Raw genomic sequence first — 19,266 nt, 5'->3', positions numbered from 1 at the left:
AAAGAAAGAAGAAATGAACTAAAAGGAAAAAACCTAGAAAAAGATAAAGTGAAAATAGTATTCTGCATTCAGACTCCATCATTTTTTTCTCTGGATATAGATAGCATTTTCCATCATGAGGCCTTTGAAATTGTCTAGAGTCATTGTATTGCATTAGTTCACATAGTTTGAAAGAAAGTAAGAAGGATAGTAGAGACTTTTTCTTTTGGAGGACCAAATCTAGAGACAGCCTACATAGTCATAATTGAGGGGGGAAAAGAGAATATAAGGATTTAGAATATCTTGAAAAACACCACTAAAATGTTTCCATTGTTTGAGTAATGAATTTCTGAATGGATAAATAAATCAATTATTAAAAAGAAAAAAGTTTATTCAACAAGATGATATGTTGTAAAATTTAGTTCTAGTTATTCAAGTGAAATGAAAATCTGTGTTCTCTTACTGAAAAAATAACAGGAATTGGTAAAGTGGGTAAATAGTCCAAGCAATAAAAAAAATGTTTCTTATATTTATTATTTGTATTACAGTTATGACCATGTTTATTCCTACATTTTATCATGTAGCTTCAATTACAAATATATTTTCTGTAAGTAACTTACAGATTAATTCAAATTATACTAAGTTGTATGGAAATTAACACCTGAAAAAATGTTAAAAACAGTTTAAATGTAGATAATCAGAAAAGTGTTTGAAAATATACTGGAGATAAGAAGTTAAATCCATTGTCAATCAAACAACTGTGTAAGTAAAAGTAAGAAGTAATAATAAACAACAGCCTATTATTGTTTTTTGAGTGAGAGAGATGTATGCTAGAAATGTTAAAAAGTTAATTAGGAACTTACCTGGCCAGCACATTAGTTCTATTAAAGTTAACTTGAAGACTTTTTATGAACATATTGTTGCTTGAAATCATATGGATATTGCTTATGGAGGCATTGATAAAATGAAAGGTATAGAATGAGTTGTGTACTCAGTTATAATTCAAGTTAGAATGTGTAAGTGCATAAGAGAAGTTGAGTAGTATCTCATGAGAAATTCAAAGGAAAGGTCATGTCGGGTTTTTTTTTTTTTTTTTTTGGTTATTAGAGAAGGCATAAGAGATATGTTACCTGAGGTAGGACAGAGATTTGTTTAACTAGCTAGTTAGTATATTACATAGGTTGGAAAACTTGGTGCCAATAAGACCCAAGTCTTACTCAGACTTACTCAGAAGGTTCACTTTCTGCCTGAGACACTTAGTAGTTGTGTGACTATGGGCCAGTACCTTCACATTTTTGTTCTTGTTTCCCCATGCAAAATGGAGATAACATTTAGCACATAGGGTTGTTTGGTTGAATTAACATATATAAAGTGATTTGCAAACATTATGGTGATATATAAAGATGAATTACCATCACCATCATTACCATCATCATCATTGGCTACAAATTGTGTATTATATACATGAAGATGAAAATTTGAATGAGTAGCTTGGTTCCTCTGAAGCATAATATATTTGAGCAAAATTTAAATAGAAAGACAGATATTATTGATTTGAACATTATATTCTTTTACTTAATTACTTGGATAAAGTCTCCTTAGGAGACTTGGATACTATATCTAGAGTCATAAAGAAATTTTTTTCTTTGATATACTTTTGTACTATTAATTGAATGAGAGGTGTCTTATACCTTAAAAGGGTGAGAATTTGATCCGAGTTCCATGTGATACTAAGAGCAGTATTAATAACTTATGATTTTATGCTTGCTTTATTTCTTTTTCTTGGTATTTGGTCTTTGAGAGCATGTGACAAGTTTTTCTTGGAGACTATTAGTTATTGTTCATAGCCTAAAATATAATAAAATACTTTCATGATGCATATGGAATAGACATCCTTCTGAGAGTAAAAAAACCATCTTTGTGGGAAAAGGATACATGTATGATCATAAATTTTTTTAAAATAACTTTTTATTGACAGAACCCATGCCAGGGTAATTTTTTTTTTTTTTACAACATTATCCCTTGCACTCACTTCTGTTCTGATTTTTCCCCTCTCTCCCTCCATCCCCTCCCTCAGATGGCAAGCAGTCCTATACATACTAAATATGTCACAGTATATCTTATATACAGAAAGTAGAAATAACCCGGGAAGAAAAACAAAAGTGCAAACAGTTTACATTATTTCCCAGTGTTCTTTCTTTGGGTGTAGCTACTTCTGTCCATCATTGATCAAATGAAACTGAGTTAGATCACTTTATCAAAGAAATCTACTTCCATCAGAATACATCCTCATACAGTATCATTGTTGAAGTATATAATAATCTCCTGGTTCTGCTCATTTCACTTAACATCAGTTCATGCAAGTCTCTCCAGGCCTCTCTGTATTCATCCTGCTGGTCATTTCTTACAGAACAATAATATTCCATAACATTCATATACCACAATTTACCCAACCATTCTCCAATTGATGGGCATCCATTGTATGATCATAAATTATACTTTTTCCTGAAACCTGTTTGATATTAGAAAAAGAGAGCCCTAGAAACTAGTCATTGACCCACACTTAACACCGTACACCAAGATAAGTCAAAATGGGTTCATGACCTAGGCATAAAGAATGAGATTATAAATAAATTAGAGAAACACAAGATAGTTTACCTCTCAGACCTGTGGAAGAGGAAGGGATTTATGATGAAAGAAGAGCTAGAGATCATTACTGATAACAAAATGGAAAATTTTGATTATATCAAATTGAAAAGTTTTTATACAAACAAAACTAATATAGACAAGATTAGAAGGGAAGCAATAAACCATAAAGACATTTTTACAGTCAAAGGTTCTGATAAAATACATAGAGAATTGACTCTAATTTATAAGAAATCAAGCCATTCCCCAATTGATAAATGGTCAAAGGATATGAACAGACAATTCTCAGATGAAGAAATTGAAACTATTTCTAGCCATATTAAAAGATGCTCCAAGTCCTTATTAATTAGAGAAATGTAAATTAAGATAACCCTGAGATACCACTCACATCTGTTAGACGGGCTAGAATGACAGGGAAAGATAAGCAGAATGTTGGATGGGATGTGGGGATGTGGGAAAACAGGGACATTAATACATTGTTGGTGAAACTGTCAAAAGATCCAACATTCTAGAGAGCAATTTGGAACTATGCTCAAAAAGTTATCAAATTGTGCATACGCTTTGATCCAGCACTATTACTACTGAGTTTATATCCCAAAGGGATCTTAAAGAAGGGAAAGGGACCTGTATGTACAAGAATGTTTGTGGCAGCCCTCTTTGTAGTGGCCAGAAACTGGAAACTGAGTGGATCCCCATCAATTGGAGAATGGCTGAATAAATTGTGGTATATGAATATTATGGAATATTATTGTTCAGTAAGAAATGACCAACAGGATGATTTCAGAAAGGCCTGGAGAGACTTACACGAACTGATGCTGAGTGAAAGGAGCAGGACCAGGAGATCATTGTATTGTTGCTGTATTCAGCAACAATAATATATGATGATCAATTTTTATGGAACTGGCCATCTTCAGCAATGAGATAAACCAAATCAGTTCCAATGGAGCAGTAATGAACTGAACCAGCTACACCCAGTGAAAGAACTCTGGGAGATGACTAAGAACCATTACATTGAATTCCCAATCCCTATATTTTTGCTGGCCTGCATTTTTTTTTTTTTAATTTCCTTCACAGGCTAATTGTACAATATTTCAGAATCTGATTCTTTTTGTACAGCAAAATAATGGTTTGGACATGTAAACTTATTTTGTATTTAATTTATACCTTTATATATTTAACATGTACTGGTCATACTGCCATCTAGGGGAGGGGGTGGGGGGAAGGAGGGGAAAAATTGGAACAAAAGGTTGGCAATTGTCAATACTGTAAAATATGTATGGCTATACATATAACTTGTAAATAAAAAGCTATAATAAAAAAAAAAGAGAGAAAAAAAAAGAAAAGAAAAAGAGAGCCCAGATATACCAATACTAAGCAACATTATTTTGAATTATAGCAGGATAGGTTTTGACTTAAGTTGATCCTTATCTGAAAGCCAGGATCAAGCAGTTTCCTAGATTTTGTCCAAATTGGTTTTTATTAAACAATTTCATTTGTTTTAGTTTCCCAAAAAGCACAAAATTTATTTTCTAGTCTTTAACTTGTTCAAATTGTGATATAAATCTTTCCTTTTTTAACCAGATTTTCAGTATGTGTTATAGAAAAATTATAAAACACAATATGGAAATTTATATTGTTTCTACAATTTTATGCATTCTTAAGCATAATACATGGATTTATTTGAAAAATATTAGAAATCAAACAATTCTAAATGTAGAAAACAAGAATTGAAAAGGTTGCAAAATTCATTGACTTCACTCAACCAAATAAGTCTCATAAACGCATGTTTCACATTTACTGAAGTAATGATATTTTTTCATTCAATACCACCAATAGTATTTTTTCACTATTGAAAAGAAAATTTTTATATAAATATCTTTTTGATGTCTATGGATTATTTTCAACAATAACAACTCATAATTTTCACATTCATAACAAAAGCTTTTAATTTCTGAAAATATGTATTCATACATACATATGATTTATATATACACACACATATAGGCTCTTGCTCTTCAATAAAATTATATTTTATTTGTAAAACAGCTAATGGTAAATATATTCAAGAATTTAAGGAGATCCTTGTTATACAAATAGAAAGTTCTTTCTAATGCAGGAAACATTTTTGTAATAAAAGCAAATGTAAAAGTTTTCTTGCCACGTAACTTATACCAAAAGCATTATTCTTTAATCTCTTGCATTTCCAATGGCCTTGCTATTAATGCAAAAGTTTGCTTATCAGAATCTTAGGCATATGCATAAGAAATCTGGATCATTCAAAATATTTATTATAAATTTATAAACACCTTTGGTATAAACACTTAATATATACAGATTGCTGCTTTCCACAGAACAAAAAAATGAAAAAAACAAAACAAAACAAAACACATAGTAACAGTTGACCCAAAAGAAAATTTGTTTAAAAATTGCTAATATGAGTCATGTGGACCAGGGGATACATTTTGTGATCTGAAAGCAAATATGAAAATTAAGTGTTAAGATATCCGTGTTCTCTTTCTTAGAGTGAACACTCTTGCAGTGTCATTTGGTTTTGCCTTTTTAGTTCCTTGGTGAGATTTTCCTGTTTCTTTTTGACTTGTCCTCTTTTGTCCTTTTGATTTAGGATTACATTCAATATCCAGAATTTTTTTAGAACTGAAGGTAGGTGCATCTTGTTGAAAAGTACAATCCTGAGCATTTTGCTCTTCAGTTTCTACCTTTATTTTTCCAGGACTGTATGCAGCTAATTGGCAGAGAGCAACAGCTGCTGTTTGTTTCTGTTCATCACTGTTGTCAATCATTCTTAAATCTTGTGCTTCCCCATTATTTGCTGTGAATGAAATGTCATCTTGATGGATATTTTGTGGGTGATTCTTTATATAGTTTTCTGCTTTAGAACTTTCAATTTTCTGTGTAGAAGCAGTTTCAGCATCTTGTGATAGACTGTGGAATGAAGGTTTCAGGTTCAAAGTATTGCAGGTATCCTTCACTGAGAGATTTAAAGGCATGTCTTGTAGCTTCATAATGTTTTGAGTTTCTACATGAGTCATGTTTTTGTATATATGTTCATGTGTAGTTTCCTTTTTATTTCCAGATTTCTTAGAAAGATTAAGTGGAGCTATTCCTGAGTCTTTCTCTGTGTTAGAAGGGTCCTCATTTGTGTGAGAAGTACTTTCTTCCTGATGTTGCACATCTTCATCAGTAACATTAATACTGAAAGAAACAGAAATAATAAACACATTAAATTTTATTTCTTGTAGAAAAATAAAACTCATAGAGTTCAATGTTTTCAAAGTACATTTTACCAGGCATGGTCCTTTGACCATCCTTTGATCTACTGAATTAAAAACAATTTATTTGATAAAAAGTTTTTTTTCCTATTTTGATTTTCTTTATATTATGGATTTTAAAATAAAGTACTATGGCCATTTCCCTAGCTTGGTCTTTCAAGATATTTTTAAAATTCCAGTCTTTCTGGTATTACAAAATTTTAATGAATTATATATTGGATAATTAGACACAATAAAGCTTGGGTGAGGCAGAGAGGAAGTTCTGTTTGGGATTGAGCTTGAAGTTTTAGAAGTTAGATTTACAGAGACCATCTTACCTTCTTGTAGAGTCAACTCTATTTAACTGTGGTTCAGGGTATTCTGTACTTTTTCTCACAAGTTTGAAGGCTGTGCCATTTTCTTCAAGTTGGTTTAGTTTTCCAAATGGGCCAGGGGATGATTTACTTGAAAGGTCAAATAGTCCTTCACATGTATAGCTTGTCTGAGTGAAGTTGGTGGGACTTGGCCTTCCTGGAGACCCTGTAGCTGCACTTCCTGCACGGGGGCTCATCTTGGCTCCATCTCTATCATTTGGTTCATCTTTGGAAGAATCTTGGCTTTGGAGAACTAAACTTTCTTTGTTATAATCTATGGCTTTTTTGTGGGAGTTCCAGGAGTTTAATCTGGATGGATTTGAAGATGGATAGATCAAATTAGTTTCTTCAAGTACGTGAGAACTTTGCTCTCTGGTAATGCTAGCAACATGTGGAAGTTTAAGGCCATAGGAAGAGAATGCAGACTCTGGCCTATAGAATCCATATGGTATGGGAAGACTGGATTGATACTGTTGGAAAAATTTGTAGGGCTCATATGTTGATGGTGATGGACTCAAATGTTTAGGGATTGATCCTGGGTGGGAAAGAAAATGTCTCTGGTCTTGAGTACTATAGACGGACAACAAAGTATTTTCACACTCTACTGAATTACCTGCAAGTAAATAAGGTGAATAGACAGTAGCCAGTCCATGCTCTGTGTAAAAATGAGGTGGATATTCTGGAATAGGTGGTTGTATATAAGGAGAAATGGATCCAAAACCTTTTGTGGATGGAATTTTATGTGAAAACTCTGGGAGAAAAGAACCAGCTTTCCATGGATGATTAGGTGCATGGAATGCAGATTTAGTATGAAAAGAATTTTTGGTAATTGGGTCAGGCATTGCCAGCATTTCAGATACTTTATCACTTTCTGATCCTTTAAGTCTGTGTTCTACTGGTACAAAAGCTGAAGATCTGGCACCACTTTCTAAAATAGGCTGTATAGAAATTGCACTTTCTGTAGCTGAACCAAGAGGTATTGCTTTCTTCTGAACTGGAGGATTTTGTCCTGATGATTTACTTGTCACACAGTTTCGTAATTCTAAATTTTCCTTCGCTTCTTCCTTGGCAAAGCTGTGCTGAAGTTTAGAATCAAGATTTGTTTGTCCATTGGTGATCGATTTGGAAGTAGTTGGCTTAACTAAAGAATCTATGTGATGTGTTTGTTTAGGCTCTAAGGAATTGGACTTGGGACATTTGGGAACTCGATCTTGCTCTGATACTAATGTAATGGAGTTTTTACAGAGGCCATACTTCATATGATTAAAAAGATGTGATTTTTCATTGCAAGTAAAGGGACATTGAAAACACTTATATTTAAATGGCTTTCCTGGAGGTCTTGGGATATAATGAGGTTTCTTTGGTTTTCGTTCTTTGAGAAGACTCATTTTCTTTCTTAAGTGTTCAGGGTCTGTTTTTTATAGTCTATTCACAACTTAATTCTTTAGAGTCAAACTTTGATTTTGACTTATTTTAGAAGCCTGTGTTCACTTTTTAAAGAATTTTCACTTGAAACTGATTCCACAATGTTAGGATCTGGAGGAATGGCCACGTTTTCAATTGGTATACATGAACTGTAACAGAAAAATGAATTTATAAATAACATGATAGGTGATCCAATGAGAAATTAATATTTTTCTACCTAAGATTGAATAGTTAAAATGAAAGACATTTACTACATATCTGAAGATATAGGAAACTGTGCATTTTAAAATTTCTTATGCTTTTAAATGAATGCTATTGTAAGATCAATTCAAAAAGTTTAAATTATTGATTTATCTTCTAAAGTTAAATGTCACCTTCAAGCTGAGTTTATATCCATGGTTTATTTCTCTCTTCTCCAGATTTTGTGCTCCTTCTCCTATCTCACCTTTCCCTTCCCCATCCCCAAGTTGGTAAGAACAAGATTGCTTCTAGGACCAAAAAGAGCATGATATATTCAATGCATTTACAAGTTGTAACTTTTATTCTGTAGGCTCTTAGCTATGGGAATTTGTGGAGAGAGTAATACTTTTAGAGTCAGGGAGATCTTAGTTCAAGTTTTACCTCTGACACATAATAGCTTTGGGATTCTGGGCAAATTACTTAATCTCTGAGTATCCTAGGAGAGTCTCTAAAGGCCATAAATTATGGAGTGTTTTGCAGCAAATAGGTATTAATATTTATACAGATATAGGTATATGTTTTTTCACATTCAGCTTTTTAAAAAGTTGTGCTTAGCCCAATACCTGGCACATAATAGGCACTTAATAAATGCTAGATAGTTTGACATTAAAATAAGAGAAAACAAGTATAATTAGAGCATTCATTTAGTTTTTTTTTTATCATTTAAATTATTTGAATTTCATTAGTATTGCTAAAATCTATATGTGGCTTTAAAAAAAGACAAAAATTTAACTTCATAAAATTGCAGTGTCAGAATTAAAAATACCTTAGCTACGACTTAATCCAACTCATAATCAAAAAATAATTCTTTTTTACAGTACATCTTAATTGATTGCATTCAGACCAAAACAATGAAAAGAGTTTTTAAGAAATCATCTTTAGTACCGATGATGTAACTTTAAAGAGTAATCTTTTCTTATTTGGCTATCAGAGTATTTTACAAATATTCCTATATGTATCCAATTATTGCTTCTGCTTTACTGAAGAGGAAACTGAGAAATTGTTTGCTCAAGGCTATGAATTAAAGCTCTTGGATCATTTCTTAGCATGCTAGTTAATTGGGCCCCATTTTGAGACCTTATATGTTAAAAGGCACTTAAAATAGATATTAAATATTTTTATTGTGTGATAATGTGTGTGTGAGATAATGTGTGTGATAATGATTATATCACAGTATAGAAACAGCCCTTTATCTTTTAATTAGGCCTAAGATTGATTTAAGTTTAAGGAGGAATCAGTGATGGTAGTGGCTATCTCTGTAAAGTTCACCATCATCTACTTTTATGTTTGAATTGTTCCTACTGCTAGTAAGTTGCAATTGTGCCTGGAAAGAGCCCAGTTCTAGACCTGACTTCTGATCACATATCTTGCCTCCCTTTACCCTATATACGTAGTCAGACAGGGTGGATGTAGGTATGGGTCTCTGGGGTATGGATGTTTGTGAGATAAATGGAGAGAGAGAGAGAGAATGAATGAATGTGGTTGGAGAGGAAGAGAAAGACAGTGAGAGTTGTTTTTTATTTGAATATCTTAAATTTATTGTTTCTTAAATGTTTTGTACATAGTTCTCTTTTTTAAAAAAATCTATCTAATCTCATCTGTTAGTAACTATATATTTATTAAGACCTGGTTAAAGTAGAAAAAAACTTTTCATTTAAGAATCTTGACATTTAATGTGTAGATTTCTTTCTAATGGTGATAATAAAATCTTTTGTTTGAAAAAGAAATACTATGTTCTTTTATTATTGCAAGTTAAGTTTCTGATACTTAGGGACTACTTTTGTGGAGGATATTTGATTTATAGAATAGTGGACTCAGATATAACGAGATTATTTCACTTTCCCAACACTTTTTAGTGAATGAATACTAGCATTGGAAGTCCCTAGTATTGAAAGTAGCACCAATTTGCACGTCTGTTTTTATCTCTCCTTTTTCTCTACCATAGATCTCCCTTCCATTCCCTAAATGTTTTTGCATATTTTTGTTGCCTTCTCTTTCTTCCTTTACCCTGTAATAAAAGTTACAAGACAATAAAAACTTAAAACACAGAATTAATAAAGGATAAATTTTGTCAATAATTTCAGTGTTTTCACCTATCTATTGTTGAAAGAAAATAATATGGTATAAAAGTTATTTTCTATCCAAATTAATTTTGTATTGTGGGGCAGATAGAACCTGACATAAAAAAAGCATATTCTGTTTGCCTGGTTTCAGGAAGCCAGAGAAGTGGATACATTTTCTAGTCTGATGCTTGGTGAGATAGATAAGTCAGGAACTTGTACTGGCATGTCTCATTATGTTCACTGATTCTGAAGGCGTGAGAACTACTTCAAGTCAGGTTCCCATGATTGTATAGGATGTGTTATGGCAAAGATCTGAAAACTGATGATTTCATCACTGACTAGAAGCATCATGATCGAAATGATGACTGTTGCAAAACATTTATCAATTGTGGGTCGGAAATCATAACTATGCTAGTTGTGAAAGTAAATATAATAAGTTGAACTTTCTTAGGAGAACTTTTAAAACATTTAACAGTAACACAAAACAAACAACAGAATTTATGAATTTTTTTCTATCTTCAAATACCTATTGTTTTGTTATCTCTAAAAGAGGAACTATTAGCGATTTCATATTGCTGATTTTTTTTCAAAGGCCTTTGAGCTTTTACATTCACAGTTGTTATTTGATAGCATTTTTTCAACTATTTTATCTTAGGTAAGCAACCATACAAGACATTAATGTTTTTATTCAAAGGAATAAACTAGAGAATTCTTAACTTTATAAAGAAGTATTTTTGTCACTAAATTTGAAAGTATCATATGTTTTAATTTGAAAGTCCTACTTTTGAGTTCTTTGCTAAGTTATTACTGGCTTATGAAAATCTGCAAATAATTATAAGTGGACAAAAGATATATAGTAGTGATTGCCTTCATGAGAGTATTATGGGACTTAATTGTTCAGGATAAAGCTATTGATGAATTTAGAAGTCAATTAGTATAAATTACTTTAGGTAAACTGCTGACAGATTAAAATATTGAACAAAACTGCTTCCAATTTAGCTATACTATGTGATTCATGTTGCAAGTTTAAATAGTGAAACACAGCTGTTAAAAACATATTAGTGACCTGGAGTTCTCCTAATTATGAATTTATTCATGCACAAAATTTGTATTCTACCCATAAAATGTAATAATACTTTTATCTATATGGATAATCCTGGAAAAACACATTTCAAGGCAGCTCTGTGATTTATACGATTTATAGGTTTAACTATATAGGTTAAGATTTGTAGATTTTAATGAAATTAAACCTGCTGCATGCATTCTGAGTGATTTGTATTTATAAGTGAGATAAAAGTCTTGTAATAAATTCATTCTGGTCAGTTTATATCTGTTACATTTTGTACTTTCTTGAAAATTTAGTATTTAATTTCAAAGGATAATAAGGTTGCTAAATAAACCTTTGTTAATGTGATTGATTATAATAATACTGAATTCAAGAATGAAGATCTTTTGATATATTAGTTTGCTAAATAATATACATTTCTATTTTAAGCCATGTAAATCTGGAATTTTGTCATATAATTACTAAGATGAAAAAATGAAGTATAGTTTCCTTGACTATTGGTTATTCAGAGGGAAATATAATGCTTAATCTGCCCAGGAGAGAGGCCTGAAAGAAATTATTTTTGCAAATCATTTTTTAAGCTCTTGCTTTCTATCACTTCCCATTTCTCCAATCCTACCAGGTTAAGTGGTCTATATAAGATCAGTTTTTGATCCTTCTTTATCCACTTGTCCTTAATCAAAACACAGTACTTACTTCCTAACAAATTGTGAAAGTGAATAAGTAAACTTGAACTTTCTTAGGAGAGTTTTTCAGAGATGTAGCACTAAACGGGCCCACAGAATCCATTTAGTCCATTTTAGATGATGAAATTTCTTCATTTTACAGATAAGGAAACAGGTCCAGGGAGATTAAATCCCTGGACTAAGATTATAAGAAGTAGAAATAAGATTTGAGGCCCCATGGTCTGTCTCCTAAGCTACTGCTTTCTATGAGTTCCTTTAAGTCAAGTTTAAAAAAAAAAAGGCTGATTTTTCTAGTGCTTTCCCCCTCTTCCCTTTGTCTTTCTTAAACATAGTCTAATATTTTTCTAAGTCTCCTTGGTTTTATTTCCTGTTCTTCCCATATTTATCCTTGCTCCTTTACCTAACACTTAGTAAAATACTTTTTGTCCAAAATGAGTTTATATTTTTTTAAAAAAGATTTTATAGTGCTCATAGAAAATTTGCAGATTAACTTATTTGCTCATTTGTTTTCATTATTTTGGATTTGTTGCTTATAACAATAGAAGACAAAATTTATAGAGTAAAATTTTAGAATATATTTGTATTTTCCATTACAATATATTTTATAAATGAAACTGACATTTTTTATTATGCTTATGCATTCTTCCATGGTTGAGAGATTTAAGAGGTAGTGCACTAATGCCATAATGTCAACAGAAAAATTAAAGAAAAAATTAAGTTTTGAGTTGTTAACAGAAAGTATTGATGATTTTTTTTTAAAGTATTTGAGATATACATCAGAAATATTAGTGATTAATAAAAGGAATAGGGACATAATGGGGGGAAATATAGAGGTCACTATGATTTGATTATTGGATTTAAAGATATTAGTGTGTAATCTAAAATAATATTTAACTTTTAAGTTCATTTTTCTGTCTGCACAGTTATTTGAAGCAAATATCATCTAACTTGACATTCTAAATTTCTGTATGTTGCAGGAAATTTATTTGTATTTTATATGAGTCCATCTTCATATACAAATCTACAAAAGTCTGCATTTTTGTGGGTGATTTTCAGTTGGCCACAGGGTTTTATTTATCTTGGTCTTAAAACATTAAATTGCTGATACAATATCTTCTTGTAGCTGAATTCCTGAATATTAAAAGCTATAATTCATTTCCATATTTAGAATGACTGTGAGTTGATAGTTATGTTTAAAAAGTTTCTGAACTCTAATGAAAGACAAGTGAAAGAACTGGTACAAATGAATTTTGCTAAGACATAATAGAAGTAATTGTAGTTTTAACTTTAGAAGACATTTCGTGACAGTATATGTAACTATTTTTGTCATACTTTTTGACCTATGCACTAAAACAATTCTGTAATATTCTTTATGGTGATGTCCAGCTGTCTGACGAGGTGTACTTATCAGGGCAGAGCAATTTGAAGGGCATGCTGTAATTAAAATATTGTGATGTGGCATTATTGCATAACTCAAGGACATGCCATTGTCGCCTACAGTTGTGGGTGTGTTGCAAGAGCGAGATTCGTGAGTTTTATTCCAACTGAATTTTTCCAGTGATTAACTTGATGTTCTCTTTCAAACTATTAGTTCTTTAAGCATTTTAGCACATTTACTAGACTGTGAATTGGGGGAAAAGAAGATATATTCTAAGAAACTACTTCCAAATAATTCTTTAATCAATTCATAATAGTATTATGTCTAATCAGAGTTAGCTCTTAACAGTTATTATTTTATTAATGTTTTCATGGTAGACTATAGAAGTTAATCTACTTCACATATCTGCCTTTTAACTTAAAACTAAATCGAAAGGCCTTGTTAGTATTATGCCTAATCATATTTTAATAACTGTAAATAAATACCTGGGCTTAAAAGAAATTCAATTAAGTTTCCAAATAGTAACCTCTCATGAATTTGCTTTTGGGATGCTGTTCATGTAAAGAAAAAAAACCTTATTTGTGCCATTTTGGTCCTCAGATAAATGACAACTTAGCCTTCTGAAATAAATGACATTTAAATTAAAATTAGAAACCAGATGTTCTCAATCTTCAGTTGTCTGTGTTAAAATTCATTATAAATTGTTTCTTAAGTAGTGAAAAAGCAAGTAGTATGAAACATCTGTATATAATTTTCATTTCTCAAATTTAAGTTATGAACAGGTCATTCTACTATCAGAATAAAGTCTCAGTCTAGTTAAATCACTTATAATAATAGTTTCAGTCCAAGGAGTGCACCTGCTGGAAACTGTGAGATTAGAGTAGAGCAAAGCAGGGTTGAACAGCTTGTTCATTTTAGTTATTCATTTTAGCTAGATATATTCAGAAATCTCAAAAGGCAGTTTTAAAAGAAAGCTTATATTTAAAAAATAACACCAAGTACTTACCAGAAATGTAGTCGTGCTAAAATGTGAGAGTATTAATTTCCTTAGCAGTTCAGTTCTAGTTGTCAGTGCTCAGAAGGAAGTACCTGTTCTCACTCTGATTGCTAGGTGAAACTGAAGGAGGCTGTTTCAGTGGGAGGGATTTAAAGTGTAGGAGTTGAGCCCTCCGGGTGTAGAGATGCACCTGATATTATTCCTGCCTGAAGCTACAATTCATGTGTTTGCATCTACTGTTCAGCATTACCTCAGCACCTGATCTATCAAACAAAACTTGTCACTTTTGTGCCCTACACTAAGCAAACTGCTTTAGTTTCTTGAACAGGAATCAGTGCTACCCAGAAGTAAAATATATATATAATATATATATATTTTGTTTGAAAAGTTTGAAAGCTCCATTAAATAGATTTAAAATGGACATAGAATGGTATTTTTGTGAATAATCTAAGCTATGAAACTTTTTCTTAAAAAAGTTCTGTGGTATCAAGTATAAGAAAATATTTAAATAAGTTATGTCTGCATGAAATCAAACATTGATAGTGGTTTCTATGAATATTTGTGGATTATCTAATTTTTTCTCACCTTATTTTAGAACTATAAGAGATCTTACAGATCATCTAGTTTAAACCTCTCCTTTTAAAAATCAGAAAACTGAAGTCTGCAGAGTGAAGAGGTCACAATCAAATCACAGTCAGGATTTGATTCTAGTTCCTCTTACTCCTAAACTGGCACTGTTTTTACTGAGGATTGCTTGCTGTCTCATTCTTCTCCTATCCCTCTTTTGCTTTTTATTTTTTACCATGTTTTCATGATAGTCTTTGTTGATGATACTTTTCTGTAATGAAGCAGGACAAAACTCATTTTAGGAACATTTGCAACAAGAACTTGCCAAAGCATGTTCATAATGAATTCTTATTCAAATTCTACAGGGAAGTATTTTCTGTGTAGAAAATTGATGATTATATCCTCATATTCCCTTTTTATACAATTTAATTTTGTTTCTGTTGAGAAAACTTAAAATACAGACAGGCTCTTTTGGTTTATAGCCTCCTTATTATTTATTCCCTAATTATCAGCTAACATAACTATACTGTAACAACTTTTTGAGATCACAGAAATTACCTCAAATTCTCTTTTTAGTTAACATTATAGTAGTGGAAATATGGAAGAAGAAGAGGGTTTTTTGGGTGGAGGTTCATTTTTAATCTACATCTAATTTTGGGTTAGGTCAGTGATTCATCAGTTAGATTTGCAGAGCAACAATGTTAGAGAAATGTCGTGAAAAAGAAGTTGATTTTTTTCTTTAGGGTTCAATTTTTTTTTTTAATGAGATTTATTTCCTTTTGACTCAAATAGGAATTATCTTTAAGAAGAATCTTTTAATATATTGCTATTTTAGATTAACTGAAACTTTTCCACACTTTTATAATGAACCTCTTTCCTTAAGCCTGTTTCTGTATCAATTTGGTGCTTCCTGTTAGTATTAAATAGTAGTCATAAATTAAATTACTCTTGTATAGGGTGGCACGTTTGTTCAAAACTGCTTTTTGGGTGCAGAACTACTTTTTCCTCTGGCAGTTCCAGAGCTCTGGCATCTTTTAGCATATTGAATGTAGATACTACAGTGAAAGGGGATGATATTATAAAATATTACTACCATGAAGATGAATGAGTAAATGAAAAAAAAAACATTTATTATGTTATTGCTGTATGCCAAGGACTGTACTAATTTAACTAGAAATTTAACTAGAAAAGCAAAAACAGTCTCTGGTTTCAAGAAACTCATGTTCTAATTGGGAAGATATAATAGGAGAATTTTGCTGTAAGCCAAGAATGGGTGGTCCTTTGGATGGGGTGGCTACTTACGTTGTAATGCATCTAAATGCATATCCATTTTTGATTTTGAACCATTAGACAATGTCCAAGGGCTTCAGTGACAAGAACTTCCTTACCATGGTTGCCAAGGAGGAAGGTAATAATACTCACAAAACACTTGTTTAGGTAATGTTTTTCTGTTGGTAATGTAACACCTAAACAAGTGCTCTGTGAGGGAAATAAAGCAGGTTACAGATAGAAAATTGGAAGGTTAAATGAATTGCCTATGGTCACATAGTTAATGGGATTCAAACTGGATTTTAAAGATAGGTTTTATGACTCCGAGTCACAATCATTTAGTGCCTTTCATCTGAGGGTAAGACTAAAGAACCTGCTTGGAGTAGAGGATTTATAAGCATAAAACCTGAAATTCAGCATGTTTTAAGTTGCAAGAAGACTATTTTATGTCACATTAAAGAGTAGGATATATTATAATCCTAATTCAACTTTACTGATTCCAGAACTTCATGACTGTGTAAAAATATTTGAACCTCCTTTTTTTTGGGGGGGGGGATGGCCTCATTTCTTCTATCTACAAAATGGGTGTAATCATATTTTCTTTTAGTAATACTTTGTGAAGATGAAGGGAAGGGGAGGATAAGATATGGAAAGGGAATAAGCATTTGCATAGTGCATATGATGTGCCAGATACCTTGCTGAGCACTTTGCAAATACTAAATCAGTAGATCCTCACAAGAACCCTGTGAAGCAGGTACTGCCAAATATCATCCTTATTTTATAGTTGAGGAAATTGAGGCAATGATAAAGTGACTTGTTAAAGGTCACACAGCAAGTGTCTGAAGGCAGATTTGAACAAAGGTCTTCCTGATTCTAGACCCTAACTATACTGTATCCATGATATAAATGGTCTACTTGGAATGTATTTATTTATGGTGTTTTTCTGTGTTTGGTTCAGAAATGTATGATTTTGTTAGACAGTGAGTTGGGAAGTGAGGTTAGGCAGTTCAAAGGAGGGAAAAGACAATTGTAATTTTCTTGAAAATCCAGAGAATCAGAATTTAATTTTTTGATATTTTTTATATTACATTTCTTGATGATTAGTGTCATAGAATCTCTTCCTTTTTTCTAGTCCACATTAATGAGATGACTTTTTTCCTTGTCAAAGCCATCCCCTTTACATATATATTCCTGATCCCATCCCTGAATGTATTATCTAGACAATTGTACCCTTGATCATACTTTTCTCTATTCTTCAAACTCCCTCTATTTGCTGGGTCCTTCCTTATGTCCTTCAAAAAAAAAATTCACAATCTCCTTAAATTATCATATTAGATCTTTCTTTTTCTCAAATTCTTAGCAACAATGTCTTTACTCTTCCATTCACCCCATAATTCTTTGCAATCTGCTTTTCATTTCATCACATGACTGAGCCTATCTTCTCTAGTTACTATAATCTCACAACTTCTGCTCTACCCCACCCAACACTTCCTCACCTATCTTGTTGCATCTGCCACTGTTCACTGTGCTTTCCTCTCTGGGTTTTTGTAATACTATCTTTTTATTTTCTATTTGCCTGTAATTTCTCAATCATTTTGGTGGTTCATCATTTATATATTTACTAACTATGGATACAATACAAGCCACTCTAATTTTTATAGAGTGGCTCCCTATTGAGGCTTTTCTCTAGGACATATTTAAAAGGGAATTATTACTAAAGTTTCAACACTCTTAAATGGCATGTTGAAAGGAAGTATAATTCAATAAAATGATGGACTTGTCAGGAAGACTTGGATTCATATTTTGTGGGATCATGGATAATTTATTTAACCTCTTAGAGCATTAGCCTCTTTAAGACTACATATTGCTTACATTTCAACATGTATTTCCATGGCTGCCTTTAAAGAACTAGTACTTATATGTTTATCAAGTGCAAACTGAACATATGAACAGTGAGCTGGGCCCAAAATTTAACAGGTAGAAAAGAGTAGACTGGATTGCTTTTGGGACATTGTATATAGCACTTTTATTGGCTCCCAGGGTCTCCATAAAAGAAACCCATATATTCAATATTAACTTTTAACTTTCTTTATACATGGCAGTGAGACACTGAATATTACTTCTAAGAAACTGAAGATGAGTATCACATAGAAGGCAATAGGTATGAATAAACTGCAACACAAAGAACAACAAAAGTAAAGATGTCATCAAGGAATTTTATGATAGAAAGAGAAGATGGGAAATGGTCGTGTAGCAAAAGTGAAGGAAGACAGATAAACAAGTAGCCTCCTGAGGTGTGGAGAAATTGAGAAAAGCTTCTAGCATGTTGCATAGACCCCTGTGGCAAACTTTTCTAGGAACACAGAAAAAAATTCTATAGTATAGGCAAACTGTATGCAGTATGCATCCTTAGAGGGAACTCCCAAATTAGTGAGATAAGTGATCCATTTGAGGATTCAAGTACTTACCCAATTGGATTGGTAAGCCCATCAGGACAAAGACTATATTTTGCCTGTTTTTGGATCTCTAGTGTTTATCAAAGTATTTGGGACATAGTAGGTGCTTAGAGAAATGTTTATTGATTGATTGATTAGTTTGTAAAGTTCATTCAAAACTCAAAAATGCTATATAAAATTAGTTATAATGATGATGAAGTTTCTTAATGAACTTTATTCTAGGCCTTGTAAAAATTTGTTATATGTTAAAATTTGTCTCCTTGTTGAATGGCATTATATGTATATGTGGAACATTGGTTAGATGTTTTACAGCTTAAGAACAAAGCAAGATTTATAGAAGTTTGGCCACTTGAATTGTAAATAATAAAGTAATAGTATTGATTTTGTGTCTCTTTCTTATTTGTTGTAAGCTTGAGGAAAGGGTTTTTGTCCCGAAAAGCTACATGATACCATGTGCAATTTGTTGCATATGATGGGAATTGAATAAATATTGATTTTACAAATAAGTAAGTTAATAGAGCTAACATGAGAAAAGGGAAGAAGCATAGAGCCTTCCTCATAGTTCAGGCATTGTATCTCATTCTTGCCTTGTAGCACCTTGTAGCAGGCTTTATGATCTTGATTATCCTGCCTTTTGTTATGTTCTTTACTGACTTGGATCTGGCATCCATGGTAACACTGTTTCCCCAATTAAATAAAAATAAAATGTTTGAATAATGATTAAGGGTAGGGTTTTTTTTTTCTTAAATATCTTCCCCTTTTGATTTCATTTATCTATTGGGAAGTATCTGTAATATTCTTCTCTAAAATGTAATCTTGTCTGGGAGCAGGTTTCTTGGGGGTTCTGGGGA

The 19,266-nt window shown here is 32.0% G+C and overlaps 2 protein-coding genes across 2 annotated transcripts in view; one reads left to right on the top strand and one right to left on the bottom strand.

Annotated features, from left to right (window-relative positions):
• The window catches only part of TBCD (tubulin folding cofactor D), a 430,774-nt gene that overhangs the window by 112,536 nt on the left and 298,972 nt on the right, over window positions 1-19,266 (top strand). The window lies entirely within an intron of this gene.
• On the bottom strand, window positions 496-14,238 carry ZNF750 (zinc finger protein 750). The gene is made up of 3 exons (XM_051995631.1): window positions 14,133-14,238; window positions 6,233-7,842; window positions 496-5,838 (listed from the first exon to the last, which is right to left on the bottom strand). Exons 2-3 carry the CDS (start codon window positions 7,654-7,656, stop codon window positions 5,121-5,123), a joined length of 2,142 nt encoding a protein of 713 aa, XP_051851591.1. The 5' UTR covers window positions 7,657-7,842; window positions 14,133-14,238; the 3' UTR covers window positions 496-5,120.

This window comes from Antechinus flavipes, chromosome 4 (genome assembly GCF_016432865.1).
Source record: "Antechinus flavipes isolate AdamAnt ecotype Samford, QLD, Australia chromosome 4, AdamAnt_v2, whole genome shotgun sequence".
In the NCBI taxonomy this organism is placed as follows: domain Eukaryota; kingdom Metazoa; phylum Chordata; class Mammalia; order Dasyuromorphia; family Dasyuridae; genus Antechinus; species Antechinus flavipes.
Note: the sequence above shows the minus strand (reverse complement) of the source record. Positions and strands in the feature narration are given on the sequence as shown.